The 24,018-nt window shown below is 51.2% G+C and overlaps 1 protein-coding gene across 7 annotated transcripts in view; it reads left to right on the top strand.

Moving 5' to 3' along the window:
- Positions 1-24,018, top strand: part of NHSL3 (NHS like 3) — a 72,479-nt gene that overhangs the window by 22,564 nt on the left and 25,897 nt on the right. For 2 of the 7 annotated variants that reach the window (XM_081335339.1, XM_081335338.1), the window contains exon 1: positions 15,420-16,382. The exons of 4 other annotated variants lie outside the window; for them this stretch is intronic. In XM_081335339.1, coding sequence (XP_081191465.1) covers positions 16,325-16,382 — 58 coding nt within the window. In that variant the 5' untranslated portion in view covers positions 15,420-16,324. Of the gene's footprint in view, positions 1-15,419; positions 16,383-20,350; positions 20,478-24,018 lie in introns of those variants that run through there. One more of the 7 variants, XM_081335341.1, reaches the window with a different exon arrangement.

Raw genomic sequence — 24,018 nt, 5'->3', positions numbered from 1 at the left:
TAGCTTCTGGGACTCCCCTCTTGGCATAAATGGGATGGGAACTGTAGGGAGGGCTGACATGTTGGAAAAGCCAGGGGTGTGATGTGGGGAATGGCTCCTATTCTATCCCCCTCAGCCTGTTTTCCAGGTGTTTTGGACCTCATTCCCACAATGCCTAGCCAGCACTCCCAGCCAATGGGAACTGAAGATCCACACATCTGGGGGGCACCTGGTTGGGGAAGGTTTTTTTTTACCTGCAGTTGTGTTTTTCCAAACGGCAGAAATGCAGAAGTTTTGTGCTTGCTTTATAGTCCGGGCTTTTAAACGAGACTAATTCTTTTTCAGACACTGATTGGGGGCAGGGGGAGATTTATCTCCCTGGAAGTTGTACCCCTTGACCTGGAAGGAAGTCCATTCGTTCAACATAAATATGTAGTTGGGGCTGCTATGCTAATGCAGATGCATCCTTCTTGGGCTCAGAGACTTCAGGGGCCATTTAAAAAACTATTTAAAAACACGCCACAACTAACCTAAAGCTTCTCTTGGTGAATTGAGATAGGCGGTTCAGTTTTGTAAGCTTCGACTTGTCTCTTCATTTATGCTGCAAAGTTCTGTGTATTTTGTTTATTTAAGTCATATTTATCCCCCTCTTTAGCCAAATACTGATTTACATACAGCCAACTAAAAAATAAAGAGACAAAAGACATAGCACACAAGATTAAAGGGATGGGCAGGGAAGAGGAAATGCCTTTTAAGACAGATGAAGTGGACCCCCCCCCCCTTCCATTTCTCTTTTCGGCTGGGAAAGTTGATACAGGGAAAGGCTTTACTGTGACTGAACATAGGTTTTCCCATTTGGTCTGGAAAGAGGAAACGGGAATAATCCTTGGCTGTCATGCGGTAGATGGACCAATAATAAGAGAATAATAGAATTGGAGGTCTTGGAAGACCTTGGAGGTCTTCTAGTCCAACCCTGCAGTCCAAGCAAGAGACCCTATACCACTCTGGAAAAATGGCTGTCCAGTCTCTTCATGAAAACCTTCATGGTGGAGCACCTACAACTTCTGGAGGGAAGCCAGTCTATTGATTAATTGATCTCACTGTCAGGAAATTTCTCCTTAGTTCTAGGTTGCTTCTCTCTTTGGTTAGTTTCCATCCGTTGCTTCTTGTCGTGCCTTCAGGTGCTCTGGAGAATAGCTTGACTCCCTCTTCTTTGGGGCAGCCCCTGAGATACTGGAAGGCTGCTATCATGTCATCTCTAGTCTTTCTCTTTGTTAGACTATATCCAATTCCTTTTGGGAATTAGTTTTTTAGCCTCTGGTCCCATGATCAACTTTGTTGTTTGTTTCTGCACTCTTTCTAGAGCAGGGGTGTCAAACTTGCCACGTCACGTGACATGTCGCATATCCCGACTTTTCCCCTATTGCGCAGTTTTGGCATGACACATCTGGCCAGCGGGCCGGCAGTTTGACACCCCTGTTCAAGCATCTTTTTTCATAGTGGTGACCAAAACTGGACATAGTATTCCAAATGTGATCTTACCAAAGCAGTATAAATTGGAACTCACACATCAAATGATCTTGATTCTATCCCTCTATTAGTGTAACCTAGGATTGCATTGGGGGGTTTTTTGGCAGCTGCTGCACACAGCTGGCTCATATTTAAGTGATTGTCCACTAGGACTCCAAGATCCCTCCCACAGTTACTGTTATTAAGCCAGGTTTCACCTGTACCTCTACATTTGGTTTCTATTGCCTAAGTGTACAATCTGTACAATTTTATCTATGCTGAATTTCATTTTCTTAGATTGGCCCAGTGTTCAAGTTTGTTGAGAAATCAGATCCTTTGGTTGGGTTCTCTTTCCTTTTTTTCTGGTTTCACACATGGCCCCGAGCCTCAAAGAAATCAGGTTAACTGATTTGGGTGAGCATCTTGTGTACTCACAGCCCAAGTAAAATTTTTGAACCAGAATGCGCAGCTTTGCAAGAGACCAGCAGCTGTGCCGCAGTGATGTCACACACCATTGGGGCTGGCATGGTGTCCTGGCACCCGTGCTGAGAGGCTGCCGAGGAGAGAGCCAGGATGGTACCTGGAGGGTCTCTGGGCAGGCAGCTTTTTCCCAATTCACGTCTGCTCTGCCTCGATGTTTGCCTCAACTTCCCCTCCTGGCAAATCCTCCAGATGCGTTGAATTTGAGCTCCCCTCTCCCCAGTCGGTTTGGCTGGCTCTTGGACAGCTGCAGTCCAGCACCCATGGAGAGAAATGCTGCTCTTGGGATTACTCTGAGGAAGAGGGACCGACCAGGGTCTCTTGCTGGCTTTGGGGGATTTGGTTTATCCAGTGGATTCTCCTCTGGGCCCAAGTAGGTTGCTGCTGTTCTGGCTGGGTACCCCATGTGGGAAGGTCCTGGGCTTCCACAGCAGCCATTTCGCGCATGGGCACATTATGCCCCCTCTTACAGAGGCAGTGCTGATGCCCACAACTTGTTCTCACAAGTCCAGTTGTGCCCAGTAGCGAAAAAAGTTGGGCTCCCTTTTGCTAAGCCATGATCCATGGTTTATAAACCAAGGTGGCTGATTCCCCTAAGACGCTAAGTCCAGGGTTGGAGGCATCCGTCCCAAGCTCCTCTCTAAAGTTCAGTGTGACTGAAGGGGGAAATCATTTAACGCATGACTGGGCGGTAATCAGATTAATGAGATTCGATCTAGATTAAGGGTAAGTGGCGCCTGATTTGCTCGCCTCTCTTTCTGTAGCCTTGGAAGACATCTGGGCCCAAGTGCGTTAGTTAGTGCTCCGGGTGCAAGCAGGTGACTCCTGGGCCAGCATGTTGCACCTGTCAGAGAAGAGCCCAACCGGGACCCTTTGAGGCCTGTCAGCGTCCCCTGACAAAAGAGCATCCGATCAGGTGCCCTGAACCGCAGGGGTGAACCTCAGGGAGGAGGGGGGGAAACAGCCCCTGCCCAGCCCCATGGCAACCGACTGGAGGCCACAAAACAAAGGAATCTGCGTTGTGCTGCTTCAGCATTTTTCTGGCACCCTGTAAATGGGCTGGGGGCTGGGCTGGGGGCTCTGTTGCCTTGGGGGATGCCCAGCCACTTTCTGCCTACAGAGGGAGGAAAGGGGGGGGGGACAGCCCTGGCATTCGGGGCTTCAGAAACCAGGAAAATGGGGATCTCGGCTTGAAGATGAGAGCAAAAGAGGACAGTTGCCCAAGGGGGAAGCCTGGGCGCCACGCTGGGCCCTGCTGTGCCGCGTCCCTCCTCTCTCGCATCTCTCCAAGTGTGGGGCAGGAGGATTGGCAGCATTAGAATAGAATAGAGCTGGAAGGGACCTTGGAGGTCTTCTAGTCCAGCCGCCTGCTCAAGCAGGAAGACCTGTACCATCTCAGTCTCTTTTTAAAAAAACTTCCAGTGATGGAGCGCCCATGATTTCTGGAGGCAAGCTGTTCCACTGGTTGATTTTCCTCACTGTCAGGAATTTTCTCAATTCCAGGTTGCTTCTCTCTTTCATCAGTTTCCAACCGTTGTTTCTTGTCTTGCCCTCTGGTGCTTTGGTGAACAACCTGGCCCCCTCTTCTTTGTGGAATTCCCCAAGCTGGTGCCCTCCAGAAGTGTTGTGGCTGTGTTGCCCCCAATTGCCAGCTGGCACACTTGCACATGGAGGCTGCTGTACGGACGCCCAGCCCTGCTCAGCCCCTCCAGGGATCTTTTCTCCCAGCCTTCCCCGCAAGCTGATTGGGAGGATAAAGTGAAGGTGAGGAGGATGCTAAAGAACTTTGCTCTCTTGTCAATGAGGCTTGATGGGTTTTATTTATTTATATTTATTTATAGTATATGCCACCCATCTCACTGCCAAACGACTTTGGGTGCTGGGAACCTTGGCTCCTCTCTTGCCCACCCCAATGCCGGGGACGGCTCCCCTTTATCTGGCAGCCAGCGCCAGGGCCCAGATCTCCCCTTCCGAGGGAGAGGGCACTTGGGACGCTCGGCTTCCTCGCACAGGCACCCACCTGCCTTTTCCTTCCCAAGCGAGGGAGATGCCCACCGTCCCTCCCGCCCTAATCCCGCGGTAGGACTGCTGGCTGCAGAGCTGGGCAGGGCTGAACAGGCCCGGGAGGCCTCAGCCTTGTGCTGGTGACGGGGGGGGGGGGGGAAGGGGGCTCCAGGGCCTGGGCCAGCGATGAGGGAAGGGCCACCTGGGCAGGCACAGCAGTGCAGCCTAGGCTGGGAGAAGGGATCATGTGTGCGTGTGCAGAAGGTGGGGCTCCTTTATTTGCCTTTGGGCAAGGAGAACCTGATCCTGCCTCCACGTGGCACTCGGCACTCGGGCCTTTGCAGCCAGACGCTTCCTCCTGTTCTTGGGCACCACCCTGGGCTGTGCTTTATCTGGCAGGCATTGCCGTGGAAACTGGCACACCTCTTCGTGTGCCCTGCAGAGCTCCTTTCGGTTCTGACTGCCGTGACTATGCACATCTCTGACTTTTCAGTGCCGCCAGCGCCACAGTTGAGATTCCCGAGGGCCAGTTTGTGCTCTGGGAACTCGCAGACCACAATTTCCAGCCCTCTGTTAAGATGCAAACCTCCTGCCTGCTGCAGATACCGGCGGGAGCTGCTCAGTTTTAAATGTAACCTAGGCAACTGACAAGTCTTTGGTTTGTGAGAGAGCAGGAGCAAGGAAAAGGGTGCCTCTGAGCATGTCCAACCTGTGAGAGGGAAATGTTTTCTGAAGTAAAAAAGTGTGTGTGTGTGTGTGTGTGTGTGTGTGTGTGTGTGTGTGTGTGTAGGATACTGGATTCCAAAGGGCTTTTTTTGGAGTATTACAAGAGTATGATTAGGATTAGGAAAGAAGAAGAGACTTTTCACAAACTGGTAATCGGTTGAAGAACGGAAACGGGCACAGGCACGATTTGTCCTTACTGGTAAATATTTAGCCAGGAGAGTTTTTGATGATCTCTTTTGTTAGACTCACCTTGCTTCTTTCACAGCCTAGAACAGCCCATGTGACAAGTTAACTTTCTGGATTTTGCATCAGTAAAAGTGATTACTGGGCTTTTGATCACCGCCTGATGCAGGAAATCAACTGATGGTCACGTAGATCTAGAAGCCTTCCACTTTTGTCCGGAACTGGCCAGAAAATGGATTGTGGACAGCCAGGCTCTTTATTCTGATCCATTCAGCAAAAATGCACGAGAGATTTAAGACAGGCATTTTTCTGAGACCCGCCCCCCCCCAGTGTTTCAGAAAAGGGGGGGCTACCACTCAGTGATTTCTCTGGAAGCGGGCCAGTCCGCCACCCAAAGAAAGAGGAGAGGAGGAAGCTGAGGGCGCTCCCTTGCCCAGCCTGTTCTCCAGGAGCCGCCATTTTGTGACTGCACGCTTGAACAGCTTTGCCAAATTCCAGACGGGCCTCCCAGTCACGTCCACGAAGGGGCACCTGCACGTTTGTGCTGCGAGGAACTTCCTGCAAAACCAGCCTCTTCATTTGGCTGAAGAAGCACCGAAAGCGCGCTGGCCCCAGAGGGGCTGGGATGGAGTTTCTGGCAGAGTCTCAGCCTCCAGGCCTCTGAAGGGAAGCCCTGCAAAATGCCTTCTCGTGTGCAGGCCTGCATAGTTGGCTGATCATGTACAAGCACAACCTGTCCCATCCTGCTCAGGACTGAGCAGAGGAGGAGCAGCAGCAGCAGCAGCAAGGACCTCCGCTTCAGTTTGCAGCCCTTTGAAAATGTAGAACAGATCTGGGCCGTCAGACACTCTCCTGAGCTGCAGCCATTGGCAGTCGAAGCAGGGCCTGGCTGATCTCAGAAAGCACCCTTCAGTCCTGGGAAGGGGGCGTATGGGGTGTGGTGGGGGCCCTTGGACTCTGCTCAGTTGGCCCTCGATTAAGCAGGGGCCGATGGGCTTCCTTGCTACCCCTCGGATTTTGCCCGGCTTTGGAGAGGCGGCCACGGGCTCTTCCGCTCTGAGTCACGCGGGAGGCCTCCTCAGCCGATGTCAGCATCGGCATCTGGAAACAGGTGAAGGTGTCTCTGGCAGCCCCACTGGGTGGAGCAGGCCAGGCAACCAACTCCACAGAAGAGCAGAAGGGATTGAGATTGGCTCCAGTAAGCGAATCTAGCAAGTCTCTGCTTCTCCTTCTGTCAGGCGCAAGAAATCAGAAGGCAGAGTTAGGTCCAAAATGAGCACCGGTTTATTCCATGCTATCTTGAAACAAGAATCCGAACTAACGCTCAAGGCAAATTGGTGGCAGATAAGACTCAACGGAATTTGAGACAGCTGGACCTGGATCTCTTGTAGATGCAAAGGGACGTCAAACTGATGAGGCGCTTGACCCCTCCCTCAGGTTCCACCTGGTTGTCTCCTACCTCAGGGTCCCCAACCCCCAGTCCTGGACCACTGCTGATCCACGGCCACTGGGAACCGGCCATGCAAGCAATGGGCGAGTATGTGAAGCTCCATTTGTGCATGCGCTGGATTAGGTTGCCTGCACAAAACCATCGCCTCCCCCACTCCCTGCTGCCCCTGCTGGTCTGTGGAGCTGGAAAGGTTGGGGACCACCATCCTACATCTTCCCTCCCCCTTCTACCCCAGGGAATCAGGGAGGTGTTTGTTTGAGCTGCTTCTGAATGTCCTTATCACTTTTCCCTTCAAGAATGTTGCCGGCTCTTTTGCCTAGGTCAGGGGTAGGCAACCTCGGCTCTTTTATGACTCATGGACTTCGACTCCCAGAATTCCTGAGTCAGCTATGCTGACTCAGGAATTCTGGGAGTCAAAGTCCATAAGTCATAAAAGAGCCGAGGTTGCCTACCCCTGGCCTAGGTCAAGGTTCTTGCACGTCTCCACCAAATTCCTCCTGTTGGGAAGGGTCTTCAGGCAATACCCAGCGGAACCCGATTCAGACTGGAGGTTGCTCCAGCAGAGGGTGGCAGCTGGGCTGGGCTCTGGGGACTGAGGGGATGTTCCTCCGAGTCCAAGAGGCTGCTCTGCATCTCACTGCGAGCCAAAGATTTGGGGGACGTGGAGCAGAAGCAGATGGACAAGAAATGGGGAAAAAGTTCCAGTCTAGGAAATGGCGGCCAAGGTGGACTGGACTGAAGCGCTATTACAGTTTTGACTTAAGACCGGTCACTTAGCGACCGTTCAAAGTTACAGTGGACCCAGAAAAAGGGTCTGATGATCTGAATTCGAAATTCTGATCTCCAGGCCGCCTCTGCAGTCACATGACCACATTTTGGGTGTTTGGCATCGGGCTCATGTTTATGGCTATCTGCGGTGTCCTGTGGTCACATTATCGCAATTTACAATGTTTTTTTCTGGAATCTGCCATTCAGTTCTGGTTCCTGGCAAAAAAACGCCCTATGGTGAACAATGGGTTTAGCTTTACAATCACAACATTAACTTAACAAGGTCGTAAAATTGGGCACATGACCTGCTTTACAACCATTGCAACTTAAGACTAAAATTGTGGACTCAAGTAGAGCCTTGGTGGAGCAGTGGGCTAATGCCTCCTTAAGTAACACCAGCTGCCTGCAGTTAGTGCAGGTTCGCATCCCACCAGGCTCAAGGTTGACTCAGCCTTCCATCCTTCCGAGGTAGGTAAAATGAGGACCCAGATTGTTGGGGGCAATTAAGCTGACTTTGTAATAATGCCGCTGGGGGTGTGTGTGAAAGCCCTAATAAGCAGGCATATACATAGAATGAAGGCTACTGCTAAGCTTGTAAGCCGCCCTGAGTCTTCGGAGAAGGGCGGGATATAAATGGAATTAAAATAAATAAAAAAATAAATAAGTCAAGGACTACTTGTAAGTAACATCCAAAACCAGTGTGATTCAAACATGGCAAGTGAGAGAAAAGAGAAAATTGAATTGGGTGGTACAGTCATGTTGACTTCACAGAAAAGCAGAGCTGATCCAAAGCGGCTCTTGAATCTACTCCTTGACCTCAAATTCTTTTGCTTTGAATTAACTGAGAATTTCCTTAGCTGCTCTTATTCATTCGTGCAATTGTTCTCATGTGCACAATGCCTTTCTGAGAGCCACCAGCCCACCACTCAGTGATCGGTAGCTCCCTGCACCCAGGCCATCATCCTCTGTGCAAAATATTGTTAGATATGGAGAAACCAGCTTTCAAAGAGCATTGTTAGTCTGTGGCAGCAAAGCTGACAACTGTGGTTCATTGAAAACAAGCTGAAATACACACACACACACACACACACACACAGGGCAGTTTGGCGGGTCGAATCCTGAGTGCCATGTAGCAGAGTGAGCACCTGTTACTCATCCCAGCTTCTGCCAACCTAGCAGTTCGAAAGGACGTAAAAATGCAAGTAGAAAAATAGGGACCACTACGGTGGGAAGGTAACAGCGTTCCATGCGCCTTTGGCGTCTAGTCATGCCGGCCACATGACCATGGAGACGTCCTCGGACAAGCGCTGGCTCTTTGGCTTTGAAACGGTGATGAGTACCAGCCCTTAGAGTTGGAAACGACTAGCACGCGTTTGCGGGGAACCTTTACATACATACTTACATACATACATACATGTATGTGTGTGTGTATGTATATATGTGTATATGTGTGTATATATATATATATATATATATATATATATATATATATATATATATACATATACACACACACACACACACACATACATACATACATACACCATTAGAACATTTCATTAGATGCACTAATTAATTCTGAGAAAGTTTTTGTCTCCCTCACACCCAGACACAGCACACTGGTTGCGGAGCAAGAAAATGGAAATGCTAAAAGAAGAGGCCAAAAGATGGAGGCAAAATTACCTGTAGATAATAACCATAAACAACAGCAATAAAAGTTGGTCCGACATGCGGCATTTTTGCCTAGGCTTGCTCACACATGCATTGTGATAATAAATATTCCTCTCTCTCTCTCTGATCCATGAGAAGTAGGATCAAATTGCCCAGTATATTCCAGCTCAGCTGTTTTACCTAAAAATTGGTTTTGCAAGCCTCGCCCTCCATTGTGATGCTGAAATGCCCCCCTCTGCAGTTTTGAACGTACAGCCGCTGCCCGCGGCCTGTGCCAGATGTCCCGGCATTTTAGCTCAGCCACGCCGGGGTGAGACTCCAGCCTAATGCCATGTGCGAAGGCTGCTGGTTAATCATTGTCCACAGTTGACTGGCTGCTCCTAGGCCTAAAGATGCTGACTCCCTACTTCCATTTTAACTGTGTCCTGGTGCATTTCTTGGAGGGTTGCAGTAGAGGAGATGAGTAAGAGAGCAGCTTTTGTGGCGCTAGGAGAAGGGGGAGGAGGAAGCGCAGTTGTTTGCCTCATGGCTGTGGCAGACATCACTGCCCTGCACGCTTCCCATCCCCACCAGGCAGTGCTCCTGGCACTGGCCTGGAACCCAGATGGCTTGGGGATGTATTCAGCGGGCAGGGAGCCTTCTGGGATGAGCTCCTCGGCCAGGGGTAGGGAACCCTGGCTCTTTTATGACTTATGGACTTCAATACCCAGAATTCCTGAACCAGCCATGCTGACTCAGGAATTCTGGGAGTTGAAGTCTACAAGTCATAAAAGCCAAGGTTCCCTACCCCTGTCCTAGGCGGAGCTTCTCAACCTCACCAACTTTAAGATGTGTTGAACTTCAACTCCCAGAATTCAACTGTGCTGGCTGGGGGTTCTGGGAGTTGGTCCACACACCTGAGGTTGAGAAACATTATGGTAGGGGGCTCCTCCTGGGAGTCTTTGCTTTGAGGACCACTGGCCTTTCTCCCCTTGAAATGAGCGCGCTGGCATTTTGCTTTCTCACTACCCGGCAATTTGTGGATCCCAAACCAGTTTGCCAAACGGCCAGTCCAAAATGTTTAAACTTTAGCTTCGTCATTACAGTTTCTCCTGAGCACACTGGATGTTCTTCACCAGTATTTTCACCAGTAATCTCTTCGATTATTTCTTCTTGGGGTTCAAGGAATTATTGGCCATGTTTTGTCGAGAGCCCCAGTTCAAAGTCATCACTTCTTCACTCAGGTTTTCTGAAGGCCATACGGGACGTTACAAGTGGGAAAATTATAGCTTTGATAATACGTACCAATATTGCCAGCCTGATATTTCTGCACTTTAATAGTTTGTCTGGATTTGTGGTATTCTTCTTCCCAAGCTGCAGAAATAGCTGTATTTCACGGTGACGATTTCCATCCCTGTGATTACTATTTTTTTGAGCCTCGGAAGATAAATCAGTTGCCATTCCAGCTTCCTCCCCACCTGTTTATTCTGGGTTAGCTCTGTTTGCAGACATAACCTAATTTTTTTAAAATATTGAGCTTTCAACTACCCACATAGTGTTGTTTGAAGTTGTCTTGGGAAACTGCCGGCTAGGCTGAAAGGAGGAGTCGGTTTGGAGGCCTTGCACAGCCACAAGCAGTGTGAGGTTGACCTGCTTGACCCAGATCCATGACGCCTCCTTGGCCGGTTCCAGGGGAAGGCAAATGCTGGGGAGATTCTTCTAACCTGGGTGGCAGACGATAAAGTTATCTCTGGTTTTCATTATTCATAAGTGACTGGCTGATTGCGTCTGACGAGTTGTTAGTGTTCCTCCCAGGAATTTTAATTCCAGTGTCTTCTGGCTCAGGATTTTTCTTGCTATATTCTGCACCTAAATTGAATAAATAAGGGGACCATGTGCAGCCCTCCTTTCGTTGCTCCATGTTCTGTTTTTGGAGTGGTGAAGGAGGAAGTAAGGAAGTAACAGGACTCAAGGCCTTGTTTCCAGACACTCTCTCTCTTGCTACAACTGAAAATATTACTGTTTAAGGAGAAATGCTGCTTTTTCCTCCAGTCCTCCGAGGAAATGAACGAAGGGAAAAGTTTATGTTCCTCTGTGACTAACCTTGTTCCTGTCCAAACCACTTTCTCTCACATCATAGAACAGAGTCGAAGGGACCTTGGAGGTCTTCTAGTCCAACCCCCTACACCAGGGGTGTCAGACTCAATTTCATTGAGGGCCGCATCAGCATTGCGGTTGCCCTCAGGGGGCTGGGTGGGTGTGGCCAGGGTGGGCGTGGCCTACTGGGTGGGCGTGGCTAGAGTGCGTATGGCCTACTGGGTGGGCGTGGCCAGCTCTACATCGTTGGCATCAAGGGTGCCTATGGGGGCCTGGGCAGGAGTGGGACAGATCTGAGGGTCTCTGGCAGGAGGAGGGTCTCTGGGCCAGGGCCAAGGCAGTGGGGGCCGTTCCCTCACTGTTTCCAGGATGGCTTCGTGGGTCGCATGAAACCACTTCGCGGGCCGGATCCGGCCCCCGGGCCTTGTGTTTGACATGTCTGCTCTACACCTTTCAGACAAATGGCTGTCCAGTCTCTTCTTGAAAACCTCCCGTGATGGAGCACCCACAACTTCTGGAGGGATTAGGATTAGGATTTATTAAATTTATATGCCGCCCTTCTCCCTAAGGACTCAGGGAAGGGAAGCTGTTCCACCGACTTATTGTTCCCACTCTCTTTAAATAACCTTAAAGCAGCCAGTGGAAGAGCTCATTGTAAGCTCCATGTGCCCCTCCCCACCTTCAAACCCTCACCCCCCCAGCAGTTCTGCCTTCTGAGCCTCAGTGATGTGTAGAAGGGCGATCCTGAGTGGGACCCCCGCTCTTTCCGGGGTTTGCTGAGAAGGCAGTGGGGGGGGCTTTACTAGAGGGGAGACCTCCCCTGCTTAATGGGAGCCAAACCTGAGGGCAGTGGCTGAAGAGGGAGTCTTCGCAAGCCCGGCCTGGGCCCTGTGAAACGTACAATGGCAAACCAGAGACTTTGGGGTGGAGTTGATAATTTGTTTCATGCCCCACTTTCCCAGCAGCCATTTCTCACATTTTGAACCTGCCTATCTCCCTCACAGAGGGACTCTGGGCAGGGTACCAGTAAAATATTAAACACAAGAACAGCGGGAGAGAGAGAGGGAGGGGGAGAGGGGGGGAGAGAGAGGGTCTCTGAAGCTGAGGTTCAGTCCAGCCTGGGTTTTCCTCTCCCTCCCTGACCCAAACACTCCTTGTCTCGTGGTGGACCTGGCGTGCCCTCACCCGAGTCCATTTGTCCAGGGTTTGCTGTAGGCACCTTTTGTTTTTCTTGGTAGCTCAGATCCTGCTGTGGGTCCAAGCCAGGAGGAGTTCTGTGACGCTCTGCAATTAGAGGCGGGTGGGAGAGTTTGGGCAGTGGCAGGGGCTCGGCCCGATGGCTTTTCCTTGAGATGAGACTTGTGGAGGCGACACGGCAACCACACTTCCTGGGAGAAGCATGTGGCGGATGTTGGTGCCTGTTGTTGCCACAACTCTGGAGGCTTTGAAAGAGCATCCCTCCCCACTGTTGTACCTGCGGGTGTCTTGGATCGCCATTCTCCAGCTTCTCAGAAGCAGAGCTCAAGAACGGCAGGGTGATGATGGAGATTGTAGTTGAACATATTAGCCGGCTGGGAAGGATGCATCAGCCCAGCGTTTCTCAACCTGGGTAGCTTTAAGGTGTGTGGATTTCGTTGGCTGGCAAATTCATAAAAGGTAAAGGTAAAGGTTCCCCCGCACATGCGTGCTAGTCGTTTCCGACTCTAGGGGCCGGTGCTCATCTCCGTTTCAAAGCCGAAGAGCCAGCGCTTGTCTAAGGACGTCTCCGTGGTCATGTGGCCGGCATGACTGGACGCCAAAGGCGCACGGAACGCTGTTACCTTCCCACCGTAGTGGTCCCTATTTTTCTACTTGCATTTTTTTTACATGCTTTCGAACTGCTAGGTTGGCAGAAGCTGGGACGAGTAGCAGGCGCTCACTCTGCTACTCATGGAGTTTATTTATTGATTTAAAACACAACCACCCATCTTTGCAACCAACTCTGGGCTGCTCCCCAATCAAAATGTAAAAACAACATAAAAACATAATAAAACTATAAAATTAAGCAGATTAAAAACAACAAAAACCTTGAACCGAGTCACATAGTTTGTTATCCCAGCATTTAGTGGAAAAAATCAAAAGCTTTATGGAAGGCTAGGAGGGCTGCGGCCTGCCAAACTACAGGAAGCAGAGTCCTCCATGGGTCGAGGGCTGCCAGGGAAAAAGCCGACTCCCATCAGAGAGCAATATTTATGGGGGAGGGATGTGGAGGGTGTCTACCCGATCTGACCTGTAGGACAGGTAGATGTCCTTAGGGAAAGGTGGTCTGCAGACCTGGCCATGTGCTCTGCAGCCTTCAAAGGTGGTAGCAGCACCTTGAATTGGAAGGTGGAAGCCAGGCAGAGTTGAAATCAGGAGGAGGGGATGGAGGGAGGCAGCTTTGAAGCAAACACTCAGAAAAGGTTTTGTAAATGGAAGGTTTTGTTGCCATGCATCTCGCAGGGCCTGAGCAAAGCTGCTTTTCCCCCAAAAGGCAACTGGACTTTCTTGGTGTTCTGCTTCTCATCCAATAAGGTTCTTCAGGTCTAACTGACCGGTGGGGAATGGGAAGATTTATATCTGTTAACACTATGAGGGTCGGTCATTAGCCCTCTGGGAGTCGTTGAGGCCATTTGGGGGCCTAATCTGTATCCTTGGAATCACCTGGATCATTCCATTCCCTGCCACTTAGTCAGAACTGAACAAGCTTCTTGGATGAGAAGTGAAATGTTCTCAAGGAAAGACACCAAGAAAGTCCAGTTGCCGTTGGGAAAAAACACTTTTGGGACAACCGTGACTTGGATGGTTGAGAATCTCCATAGCCATTGAGCATTCCAGTTCTTAATTGCTGGTGGATGAGACCCATTTGCAGAAAGACATACTCTGCACATGTGCAGAAGATAAGATGTCCAGCGTGTGAGCTCTTTGGCTGTGCAGGAAGCCACTAATGTTTTTCACCAGGCAACACTAAGACGCCAGCGTGACTGGCGGGGGAATTCTGGGAGTTAAAGTGCGTTTGCAGGGGGAGTCAAAGAATGAGTGAACAAATGAAAATGAATGAATAATAAGTTTATTGCCGCTTTGAATGTACACTAATCGGCATACCTTAAAAAGAAATTTCGTTGCATTCAGCTCTCAAAGGGTCACCAAGACGACAGCTTCAGCTGTGTGCTTTAAGCCCCCCCCCCTCCTTCTGCCCTCCAAGCCCTCTTTGGGCCTTGTCCCAAGACTGGTCCTCCTGGGGGGTGGGGGGGCCCTGCTTGGGAGGAAAGGTCCATCTTATCCAGGCTCTGCTGTGGGTATGTGGACTGTGGGGGGCCGGAGGAGAGGGTGGTGCAGGAACCGTGGTGGTGGGGGGAGAGCCAGTTCTAGCTGCGTAGCATAGAAGCTGCTCCCTTGGGCCAGTCCTTCCTCAGCCCAGCCTACCTCACAGGGTTCTTGTGCTGGGGATGAGGGAGTCCTAGCTATGTGGTCCGGTAACCCTGAATGAAAGATACAAACCAACGAAATATTCTGCTGCTGCATTCTGCCAGACCAGCATTAAGGGGCAGCAGCAGCCCATGTCCTCTGGGCCCCCTCCCAGCCATTGGTGTTGCAGACCTGCTGTCCAGAGGCAGCTCCTCCGAGCCGCATCCATTCCCACCGTCCCCGTTTTGCATCCAAATTTGACTCAAATCAGTAGGAGAAAAGACGACTCGTCCAATCCAGCCACAGAACCGCCCCGCCAGAGCTACACGCTGGTGCTGCCCACCCACCATGCCTCCCCCTTCCCCCCAAGATTAAATAACACCCCAAAGGTCCTGTCGATCTTCAGTAAAATCCCACGTGCAGATCAATGATCCATTTGGGGAAGCCATCTTCCTCAGAGATCAATCTCCCCCTGGGTCCGCCATGCCTGCTCCCTTGCTCGGGGCCCTTTGGGCCAGCCAGAGCGTCTCCCTGTGCTGGGCGGCCTGGGCTCTGGGTCTGGGGAGTCCGAGAACCCGACACCCTTTGCCCTGCTGGCCCTGAGTGCACATCCTCTCCCTGCCCTGAGCCCCTTGCTTGCAGGGGCCAGAGGGGGATGCTCTGCTCCCCGCATGCTCGTCCTCCCTTTCTGTTGGGGAGCCCCCGGGCCCAGCGGTCCCCTCCTGCCCCCCCGGGTCCCTTTTGGCCGCTGGGAGGGGCGGCTCCCTAAAGCTGCTTTCTTAAGAGCTGGCAGAGTTAGACCTGCGTCTTACTCCCATCTTTCTGGCCGAATTTGTAGAACTAAGCTAGGCAAACCTAGGATGAGTATGTTGTGGGAACCAGCCCATCACTTTAAATCCTCAACTTACGACCAGAATTGGGACCAGAATTTTTGTTTCTAAGCAAGGCAGTTGTGAGTGCGTGATCTTTTTTGCCATGGTTCTTAAGTGAATCACAATCACAATTATCAAGTGGATAATTGGTCCTTAAGTCAATCTGGCTCCCCCCCTCCATTAACCTTGCTTGTCAGAAGCCAGCTAGGAAAGTCACAAATGACATATGTGTAAAGATTTTTTTGTTTCTTCGTCTCAGAAGCATCACGATTAAAATGAGGCATACTATCTGACATAACATTTAAAATATAAAATACAAAATTAAAATATGTACAAATTAAAACAGATGTTTCCCAGAAGTAATAAAGTTGGGATATAAACAAATAAATACATGTCAGTTGCCAAGCATCCAAATTTTGATGACATAACCACGGGGATGTTGCAACGGTCATAAATGTGAGGACTGGTTGTAAGTCACTTTCTTCAGTGCAACACATAAGTGGTTGTAAGTTGAGGACTATCTGTATCGGGACAAGCTGTCATACGAATACAGTAGTTCTGGTTTCTTAGTAGGTTCAGCATGTTGTGCGAACTTGGCCGCCTAATGCTGGCTGCCTGCCTGGTGGTCCAAGACCGGAGAAGCCGCTCCGTTTTTGGCACCTCTGAATTGGCAGGTCACATACCGGCTGGTGGGAAGCAGCTCATCCGACGATATTGGCCTTTATACTAATCAAGCGGCTCTTAATTTTAATACGGACTTTGTTTGCAATGTTCCCCAACACGCTCGACTAGATTCCTCCGGTAACCCATTTCCTGGCTCTCCGCGCCAATTAATCCAAAAGGAAAGACGAGCCTAACCGAGATTAGCAGGTTGGGCTGCAGCGACCGCCGGGAGCGGGGACACGCCAGCATACAGCCGCACCGCGGCCGCCGGCCGGGCCGAGCGGAGGCTCGCAGCGGAGCTCCGCGGGCGCCGGGCGGGCTGTGTGCGAAGCCCCTCCCCCCGCTGTCCCGGCGCTGACCTCGAGGACGGCGACCCCCCCCCGTGCGGCTGGCCCCTCCTCCCGCCGGGGAGGGCGGCGGCGGCGGCGGCGGCGGCGGGGGGGGGGAGCAGGAGAAGGAGGCGAGCCGGAGCAGCCGCTTTGCGCTCCCGCCGGCCGGAGCGGGCCGGGGCGGCGGGATGGTGGTCTTGCTCGGGAGGAACCTCCCTTCGCTGCTGGCGCTCTTCAAGAAGAAGGGTGAGCCGGCCGCCTCCGCCTCCGCTTCGGCGCAGCAGCCCGGCGGGGGGGGGGGGGGGCGCTGCGCGTGAGAGGCTGGGGCGCGACGGGGCGGGGGCGGGGGCTGCTCGGGGCCCTGGGATCTTCTCTGCCCCCCCGAAGGAGACGCAGACACGCGGGGGCGGCCGGGGGTTCCCGCCGTTCCCCCTTCCTCCAGCGCCCCCGCCCCGCCGCCCATCGTCGCCCTTCTGGCGGCGGGCGGGGCCGGGGCGGGCGGGGCGAGGCGGGCGGCCTTGGGGCGGGGGCTCCCTTCCCCTCCCCCCCCCCGCCAGGCTCTTCCAGCCCCGGCCTTGCTCCCCCCGGCTTGCCGGAGGCCGGGATGGGCCGGGCGTTTTCCGCCCTTGGGGTGGGGGCAGAGCCCGGTTCGCCCCCCGCCCGCTCCCTCCTCGGTCGGCGAAGGCCCGGCCGTCCAGCGCTGCTCCTGCGCTCTCGGGCCCCTCCGAGGCCGGGCCAGGCGCCGAGTGGGCGCCCTGGAGCTTCGGGGAGAGGCTGCCCTCGAGGTGGGCGCCGGCCTCTGGAGGGAGAAGCTCCGGCGGGCCGATGGCGGGGAGCCGGCTGCGGTCAGACGCTTGGGCGCCTTTGGCCCCTTCGGGAGCCCCTCGGCGGGGCCGGGAGAAGCTGCCCGGGCAGGGTGTGTCCGCCTTCCTGACTGAAAGATGCGTGGACTTCAGCTCCCGGGGTTCCCTTGCCACCTTTGCTACTGGGGGAACTCTGGGAGATGAAGTCCAGCACCTTTAAGTTGCTGTGATTGGAGACGGAGGATTGATAGATGTAAAACCGCTTCTCAGTTAATCTGGATTCCCAATGATTTTGTGGATACATAAACATAGTTTGTCGGACGATCGTAGTTTTAATGACGGCGACGGTGGTTTCTCATTGCCGCCCTTTGAGATCTTTATGACTTTGCAAGTCTGGGGATTTTTGGTGGCTTGAGCTTTTCAAGGTCAGCCGTACTCAGCTGGGTACGAGAATAGAACCGATGAAGCTTCTTGGATGATGAGAAGCTATGCGTCTTCAAGCAAAAAACCCAAAAAAATCCAGTTGCCTTTTGAAAAAGAAAACGCACCTTTGAGACTCAGCTGGGTGCTTTCATTTCGCAAGTTAGCAACCTTTTGAGTCCCTAAAAAGTATTTTTAGTTTTAATTGTGAGGGTTACTGCACATTGCGGTGCACAAAGTTGTAGCATTGTTAATCATAATTCTTTTTAGTTTTTCAGAATTTCATTAATGGATTGTAACTAAATATATTGTGCAGTTTTTAAAGAAGTAAAAAATCATTGTAAAACTTTTAAACATAATTTAAATATCAGGAACAATATTTAGTAAAAAATAAGATTGTAAACTATAATTATAAATTGCCAGGCATTCTATTAATAGTACTAGAAGTTACTCTTGATTTTTAAAATCTTATAAATTTGAAATATTAAAATGTAGAACATAGACGATATTTATGTACACATTAAAATGTACATAAAGTGTAACCAAAATTTTGGACGTGATATAAATCCATATATGAAACTGTAACCTGGAGAAGTTTTGCAAATACAGTTAAATTCTGTGTCGGATTTACTTTTAAGATATAAGATACTATTTTAGACATCCAAGCATGCAGAACTCGCACAGTCAGCTCAGTTCCCTTAATAAGTTGCTTCAGTAGTCAGTGCCACACCATCCTTAAAGACGTAGTTAATTGTAGTTTTTCATTCCATAATTAGTTAAATATAGCTCCATGCATTTATGTATTGAAAGAAGTATGAAGAAAAAAGGTTTTATTTAACATGTTTGTTAACTGCCCCAGTCATGTAATTCTGAGATTATACATGACTATGAAAAAACAAAAATGTATAAAATGAATAAAATAGATAAAAGAAGCCGCGCCAGCATTCAAATAGAGGTGGATGCCTGATGAAATAAGACCAATAACAAATCATATGAGAAGGGGGTCCTAATGGTTGGGCAGGCGGGGAGCACATTGCGTTAAGATCCAGGTCCCATGAATTTCACAAGGAGCCCTTCTCAAAATAACAGAAGGATGGACAAGAGTGGACTTCTCCAGGCAGTGCCAGATGGACTTCAGTGTTGTGGTAACTGGAACCCTGAGTTGGGCCTGAGAGGAACCTGCATGGACTTCAAAATTAGCCAGGGAGGGGCTGATCCTAGCAGACTTTCCACTGGGTGCTGGACTAGGTGAAGACCCAGTTGGGTCCAAAGGTTGCCAACGCAGACTGGTTGCAGTGGTCCAAGGGGTGGTGCCCGGGTGCTGCCCACGGCTGGGATGCGATTCCCTAGGTGGGAACCCCTGAGAACTTGCAGTCAGAAAGAGCACAGCCACCTTTTGCTATCTGATTGCCGCCTTCCAAGGATTGATGCCTTGGCTGAAGCCGCAGTGCCAAACCGGAGAACACAACTCCCGTCATTGGGGGCCACCCAACTGGGGGCGGGCAGGGAGGCAGGACATGGCGTGAATTGCAGCCTTGCAAAACACATGTATCTACTTGTGTCCAAGTAGGATATTAAGTACCAAGGGTGGCATTGCATCATCACACTGTGATGCATCCTTTGTCATTTTCAGATGACTGCGGTTTGTACCAAGTGCCTGCGGGTGATGTGAATTGTGGTCTAATCCATCTGAAGAGTTCCAGGTTGAAAGAGGCTGAATAATTGCAAAGTTAAATTCTATACCCAAAATGCTGTTTTGTCTTCTGTGAAGGAGGAGAGTCCCTCTGATGCCCAAATTGCCTTGACTTCCGGAGGCAGAAGGAGGGCGGGGGCGGGGGAGGCTTGCTTGCTCTGCTTGGCTTCTGGCTGTTTCATCCTAGGAAGGAGGAGAAAGGAGCAAGGATGCTCAGGAAGGGAGGCTCCATCAATATTGATTTTGTAAAAGGAGAACCAGATTGTAGAGAGGGAAGAGGAGAGCAAGTAAATGCCAAGTCAGCACCTTCAGTGGGGTGGGGGGAGAGACGGCCTTCCTGTCACTCCTGGAGTTCAGACAGGCAGGATTGTACTGATCTCCCGTTTTCATCCACATTATGGCTGCTGCAAACAGTTCTTGGTGGCAGCTGCCATCTAAATCTAACTTTCTTTTAGGGAAAAGGCACACAAACAGACGCAGCCCAAGAAGTGCACAATTTATGGGCTTTACAGTTGATGCTCTCGTCCTCAAGACACTTCAGTTGTCTCCCTTGCTAGCCTTGCAAGTGTTCGCACGAACAGGACTGTGGAGCCGCTTTTCCATGCTCTGGTTCAGAAGCACTCAACCTTATATAGGTAGTCCTCAAGTTACAACCGCGACTGGGGCTAGCGTTTCCATTACTAAGCAAGTAAGGCAGTCGCACCCAATGTTACGACCCTTTTGCTACGGCTGTTAAGTGAATCACTGCAGTTGTTAAGTGAATCATGTGGTCGCTAAGTGAATCAGGCTTCCCCCATTGACTTGGCTTGTCAGAAGCTGCCTGGGAAGGTCACAAATGCTGATCACCTGATCCTGGGATGCTGCAACCATCATAAATACGTGCTGGTTGCTCAATGGGCAAACTTTGATCACGTTACCATGGGGATAAGTGCGAGGACCGATCATAAGTCTTCCCCCAGAACATCAAATGAGGGCTAGTCAGATGGCTGCAGGCGGGGGACCCCTGCCCTGCCAGAGGCTGAGCCCTCGCCTGGGGGCCCAGACTTACCCAGGGAGAAGACCTGAGATTTGAACTTTGGCCCCTCCGGCTGAACAGCGGGAGGACCGGCCTCAGAGACCCCCTTTGGGGCTTGGGGTCAGAGCAGGTCATGCTGGTCGGGGACCTGCCGTTTGTCCGTGTCCTTCATTGCCTTTGCCCCCAGAATTGCCAGACCTCAGGACCTCTTTGCAAAGCCATGATTGGTTGTTCTGGGAGGCGGGGGAGGGGGGGCATGGCCTGCCTTGGTCCAAGGGGTTGCGAGGAATCGGACACAAGACTAAACAACAGCAACTACAAGGATGGTCCCCGTCTACTTTTCCATGGCACAGCCAACACCCAGCTTTAAGCTCCAGCCTTGTCATCAACTCCAGGGAAGATGATGAGAGGTTTGTGAAATCTCAGCCCAGACAAGGTGATCAATTGTCTAAGCGCTCCTCAAAGATCAGATTAAGAAGGAGGTTGTCTTTTTAAATAACATCCAAACAGCTATTAAGAGCTAGGTGGGTGGCAAAGACGGTCTGCCGATTCCTGGGAGGGCTGGGCGTGTGATGGCACAGGGCGAAAAGGGGTTGTTTCACACAGGGACTCTTCTCCTTTGGGTCTCTTTCCGTCTAGTCTTTATTTTGGACCCTTGAGCGGGCAGCCCAATTTGCGCAACGTAAATTGGACTGATTGGTCTTGTGCAGATGCTGGGGTAGCGCAGGTCTGGTTTTTGGCTCCCCTCCAGCGAGTCACAAAAAATATGCATACATAAATACTGTTAGCATTGTAGTATCAAATTTGATTTTTATTTTATTTTTTTTGCAAGAAAAGAGGCATAGAAAATAGTATAGAAACGGAAACAATTTCAGGGAGGGGATGCGCAATCAAAACACTGCTTGCCTGTGCTTTCATGAAAGGAAAAGCTAATTCGGATCTTGATAAACAAAGGACATCAACCACCTCCCGCTACAGATCAGATACAGATTTATGTATTATGTAATAATTTATATAGCCAGACCCATCTTCCCTGGGGGGGAACGGGGGGGGGGGCTGCTGCTTTCTGCCTTGCACAGTGTCAGCGGTTCATCTCTGCTTTATTTTTAGAGGTGCCTCCAGCTGTGGAGTCAGTAGATCAGCCATAGTCTCGACTTCACTAAGTGGTGCATTGTTTGCTTGTTTGTGTCAGAAGCATCACAATTAAAATAAGGCATAGTACATGACATAAAATTTAAAATGTAAAATACAAGATTAAAATATGTACTAATTAAGCAGATCTTGCCCAGAAACTAGCAACATTAATTGTGTCCTGCCGTGCTGCCATGAGGTCCTCAAGCGTACACAGATCAGGATACAAAAGGCAGATATACGTATGTGTCGTGGTCTGCATGTCACCACAATGCAAAGAGCACAAGCCACCGGATAGCCCCATTTGTTCAGGGTGTCTCTGGGTCTGTCGTTCCCATGCGCAGTCTGGTCAGTGATTTCCATACTTCCCAGATTTTCCATACTTGCCAGATTTGGTCAGACCCGGCTGCCGGCTGCTCCATTGGTTCCATCCATTGTTGGCTCTTTGTAGCTTTCCACAGGTCCTCTCTCTCTGCTTCCAAGTCTTCCAAGTCTTCTGTCGAACTAAAGGAGCTTTTCCTGGATTTTATTCTCTGCTGAGCTGGCTGTAGGCCGTAGAGAGGGCCTTGTCTAAATATTGAGGACTGGAGGCTTTCTGTATGCTGCTGCTTCTCAGCAAACAGCAGGCAGTGCAATGCCGGCTAGGTGGTAGATCTTATCTGGAGGGGAAGGTTTAAGGCATCTGGTAATAATTCTGCTAGCTTCATTCAGGGCAACGTGTACTTTCCCAGCTGATTTATACCAGACCGGGCGGGCGTATTTGCCTGCCGAGGAGCAAAGAGCTAGAGCTGTCGCCATAAAGACTCCTGGTTTGGAAACCCAGGTAGAGGCAGTTAATTTCCTGAGGATGTTCCATCGTCCACTGACCTTCAGCTTGCTACAGTGCTGCTTATATGTTAGGGCCCCATCCAGAGTGGCCTCTGAATATTTAGGCCTGGGACAAAGTGATGCATTTATATCTCTAGATCCCGCCGGAAGAAATGGCCTAAATAAACAGCCGAGCGGCTGGGCAGTCGATGGCTTGTGCCGGGCCCAAATCGAGAGGGTGGACACGGTCACCTTACTGTGCTAGAAGTGAGCCTGTCCACAGCTCAAGCACTGGTGGGAGAGCAATGCTGGTGCTCAGAATTTGGGCTGCTCAGCCGAGTTAAAGGTCGAGCGCCCTGATTTAGGCTAAGTTTTAACACCGGCCTTTCGTAGCTTGGCAAGTTGCGTGAGGCTTACTCGTTTGATTAGGTTAGGATTAATGTACGGTGTAGGTCTGGAGAATATATTATCTCAGTAACCAGAGTGAGTGTGCTGTGTGGCTTCAACTACCAAGTGCCCATTTCAGTCTTCAGCATTGCCAGGAAAAACTCCCCAATGAAATCCTGCCTGGATGGTGTGGCAGTCTCGGCCAATGATTGACGTTGGAGCCAGTGTTTTCTGTTTGAAAGTGAAGCCGTGCAAGTAAAACGGACCCGATTTTGCTCAGACTCGCCTTCTGCCCCCACACTATTCCCCCCCCTTTCTGTTTTGGGAGTGGCTGAGTTCTGTGATTGATAAATCCACAATAAAAAAAGTGCTGCCCTTTAAGCTGGATTGCCAGGTTAGTGTGTGCCAGGTGCTGCAATAGTTGTGGTATCAGTCATGTGATTCTGCCCTGGGCACTTTCACCTCTTCCTTGCACAGAGTTTAAAAATGTAGGCTTTGAATGGGAACAGCCTAAGCTTGTCGCTGAAGGGTGGAAGGGAACGAGAAGGGGGGCTTTGAAGTGAGGCAGGGGACGGTCCTGGTTTGGGGCTTGTTCTCCTAAAGGGGGGCGGCTGGTTGGGAGACCTCTGCTCACTTGGCGTCTCAGGCTAGAACAGCACTTCCCAACCTCAGCAACTGCAACTTAAAGTTTCATGGACTTCAACTCCCAGAATTCCCCAGCCAGCATACACTATGTGGACTTCAGCTCCCAGATATACTAGGGTTCTCTCCACGGAACGATCCCTGGTGCCCAAAAGGTTGGGGGCCTTTGTACTAGGGATTCTCAGGTTGGCGTCCATGCACGTTAGCTGGAGAATTCTGGGAGTTGAAGTCCACACATTGTAACATTGCCAAGGTTGAGAAACACTCCTAGATCAGTGGTGGCAAACCTATGGCATGCGAGTCAGAGGCGGCACTTAGAGTCATCTCTGTGGGCATGCGTGCCACCGCCGCCAGCAGCTAGCGCAGGTCCATTAGGCTGCCATCTGGAGCGGCAGCCCCGCCCAGCACAAAGGAGGCGAAGTGGCTGGCTGGCAAGCTCAAGTAGAGGTGGTGAGCATGCCCAGCAAGCCAAAGGCCACCCCGAATCCCCATTGGCGCCTTTCCCTCCCAGTCCCAGCTAGGATTGTGTGCTTCCCCTCCCCATTTCTGGCTTTTCCTGCTTGGGGTGTCCTTTTGCCTGTGCGAGCGGCTGGTGGCCATGGTAGGTACTGAGGTGCGCGAGGGGAATGCACTCCACCCATGAGCGCACGGGGCCAACAGCATCCGGCAGCAGGAGCTGCGTAGCCTGCTGTGAATACCGGCTGGCCCTCCAGCAGCAGCACTGCAGCGGCACCGGCGGCACATGGAGTTGGAGCACGTGATGTGGACTGCCGGACACGCCTACTCCGTCCCATCTCCTCAGCCCCCTCAAGGGTCTTGCCCTTGGCCTGCGGGTGGAGTGCATTCCCTCGCGCACCTTGGTACCTACCGCGCCCACCAGCAGCTCGCGCAGGTCCATTAGGTTGCCACCCAGAGCCGCAAGCCTGCCCAGCATGAAGGAGGCAAAGCGTTTGGCTAGGAAGCTCCACGTAGAGGTGGTCGAGC

Source organism: Vipera berus, assembly GCF_964194415.1.
Source record: "Vipera berus genome assembly, chromosome: 9".
Taxonomy (NCBI): domain Eukaryota; kingdom Metazoa; phylum Chordata; class Lepidosauria; order Squamata; family Viperidae; genus Vipera; species Vipera berus.
This window is presented reverse-complemented; position numbering and strand designations above follow the sequence as displayed.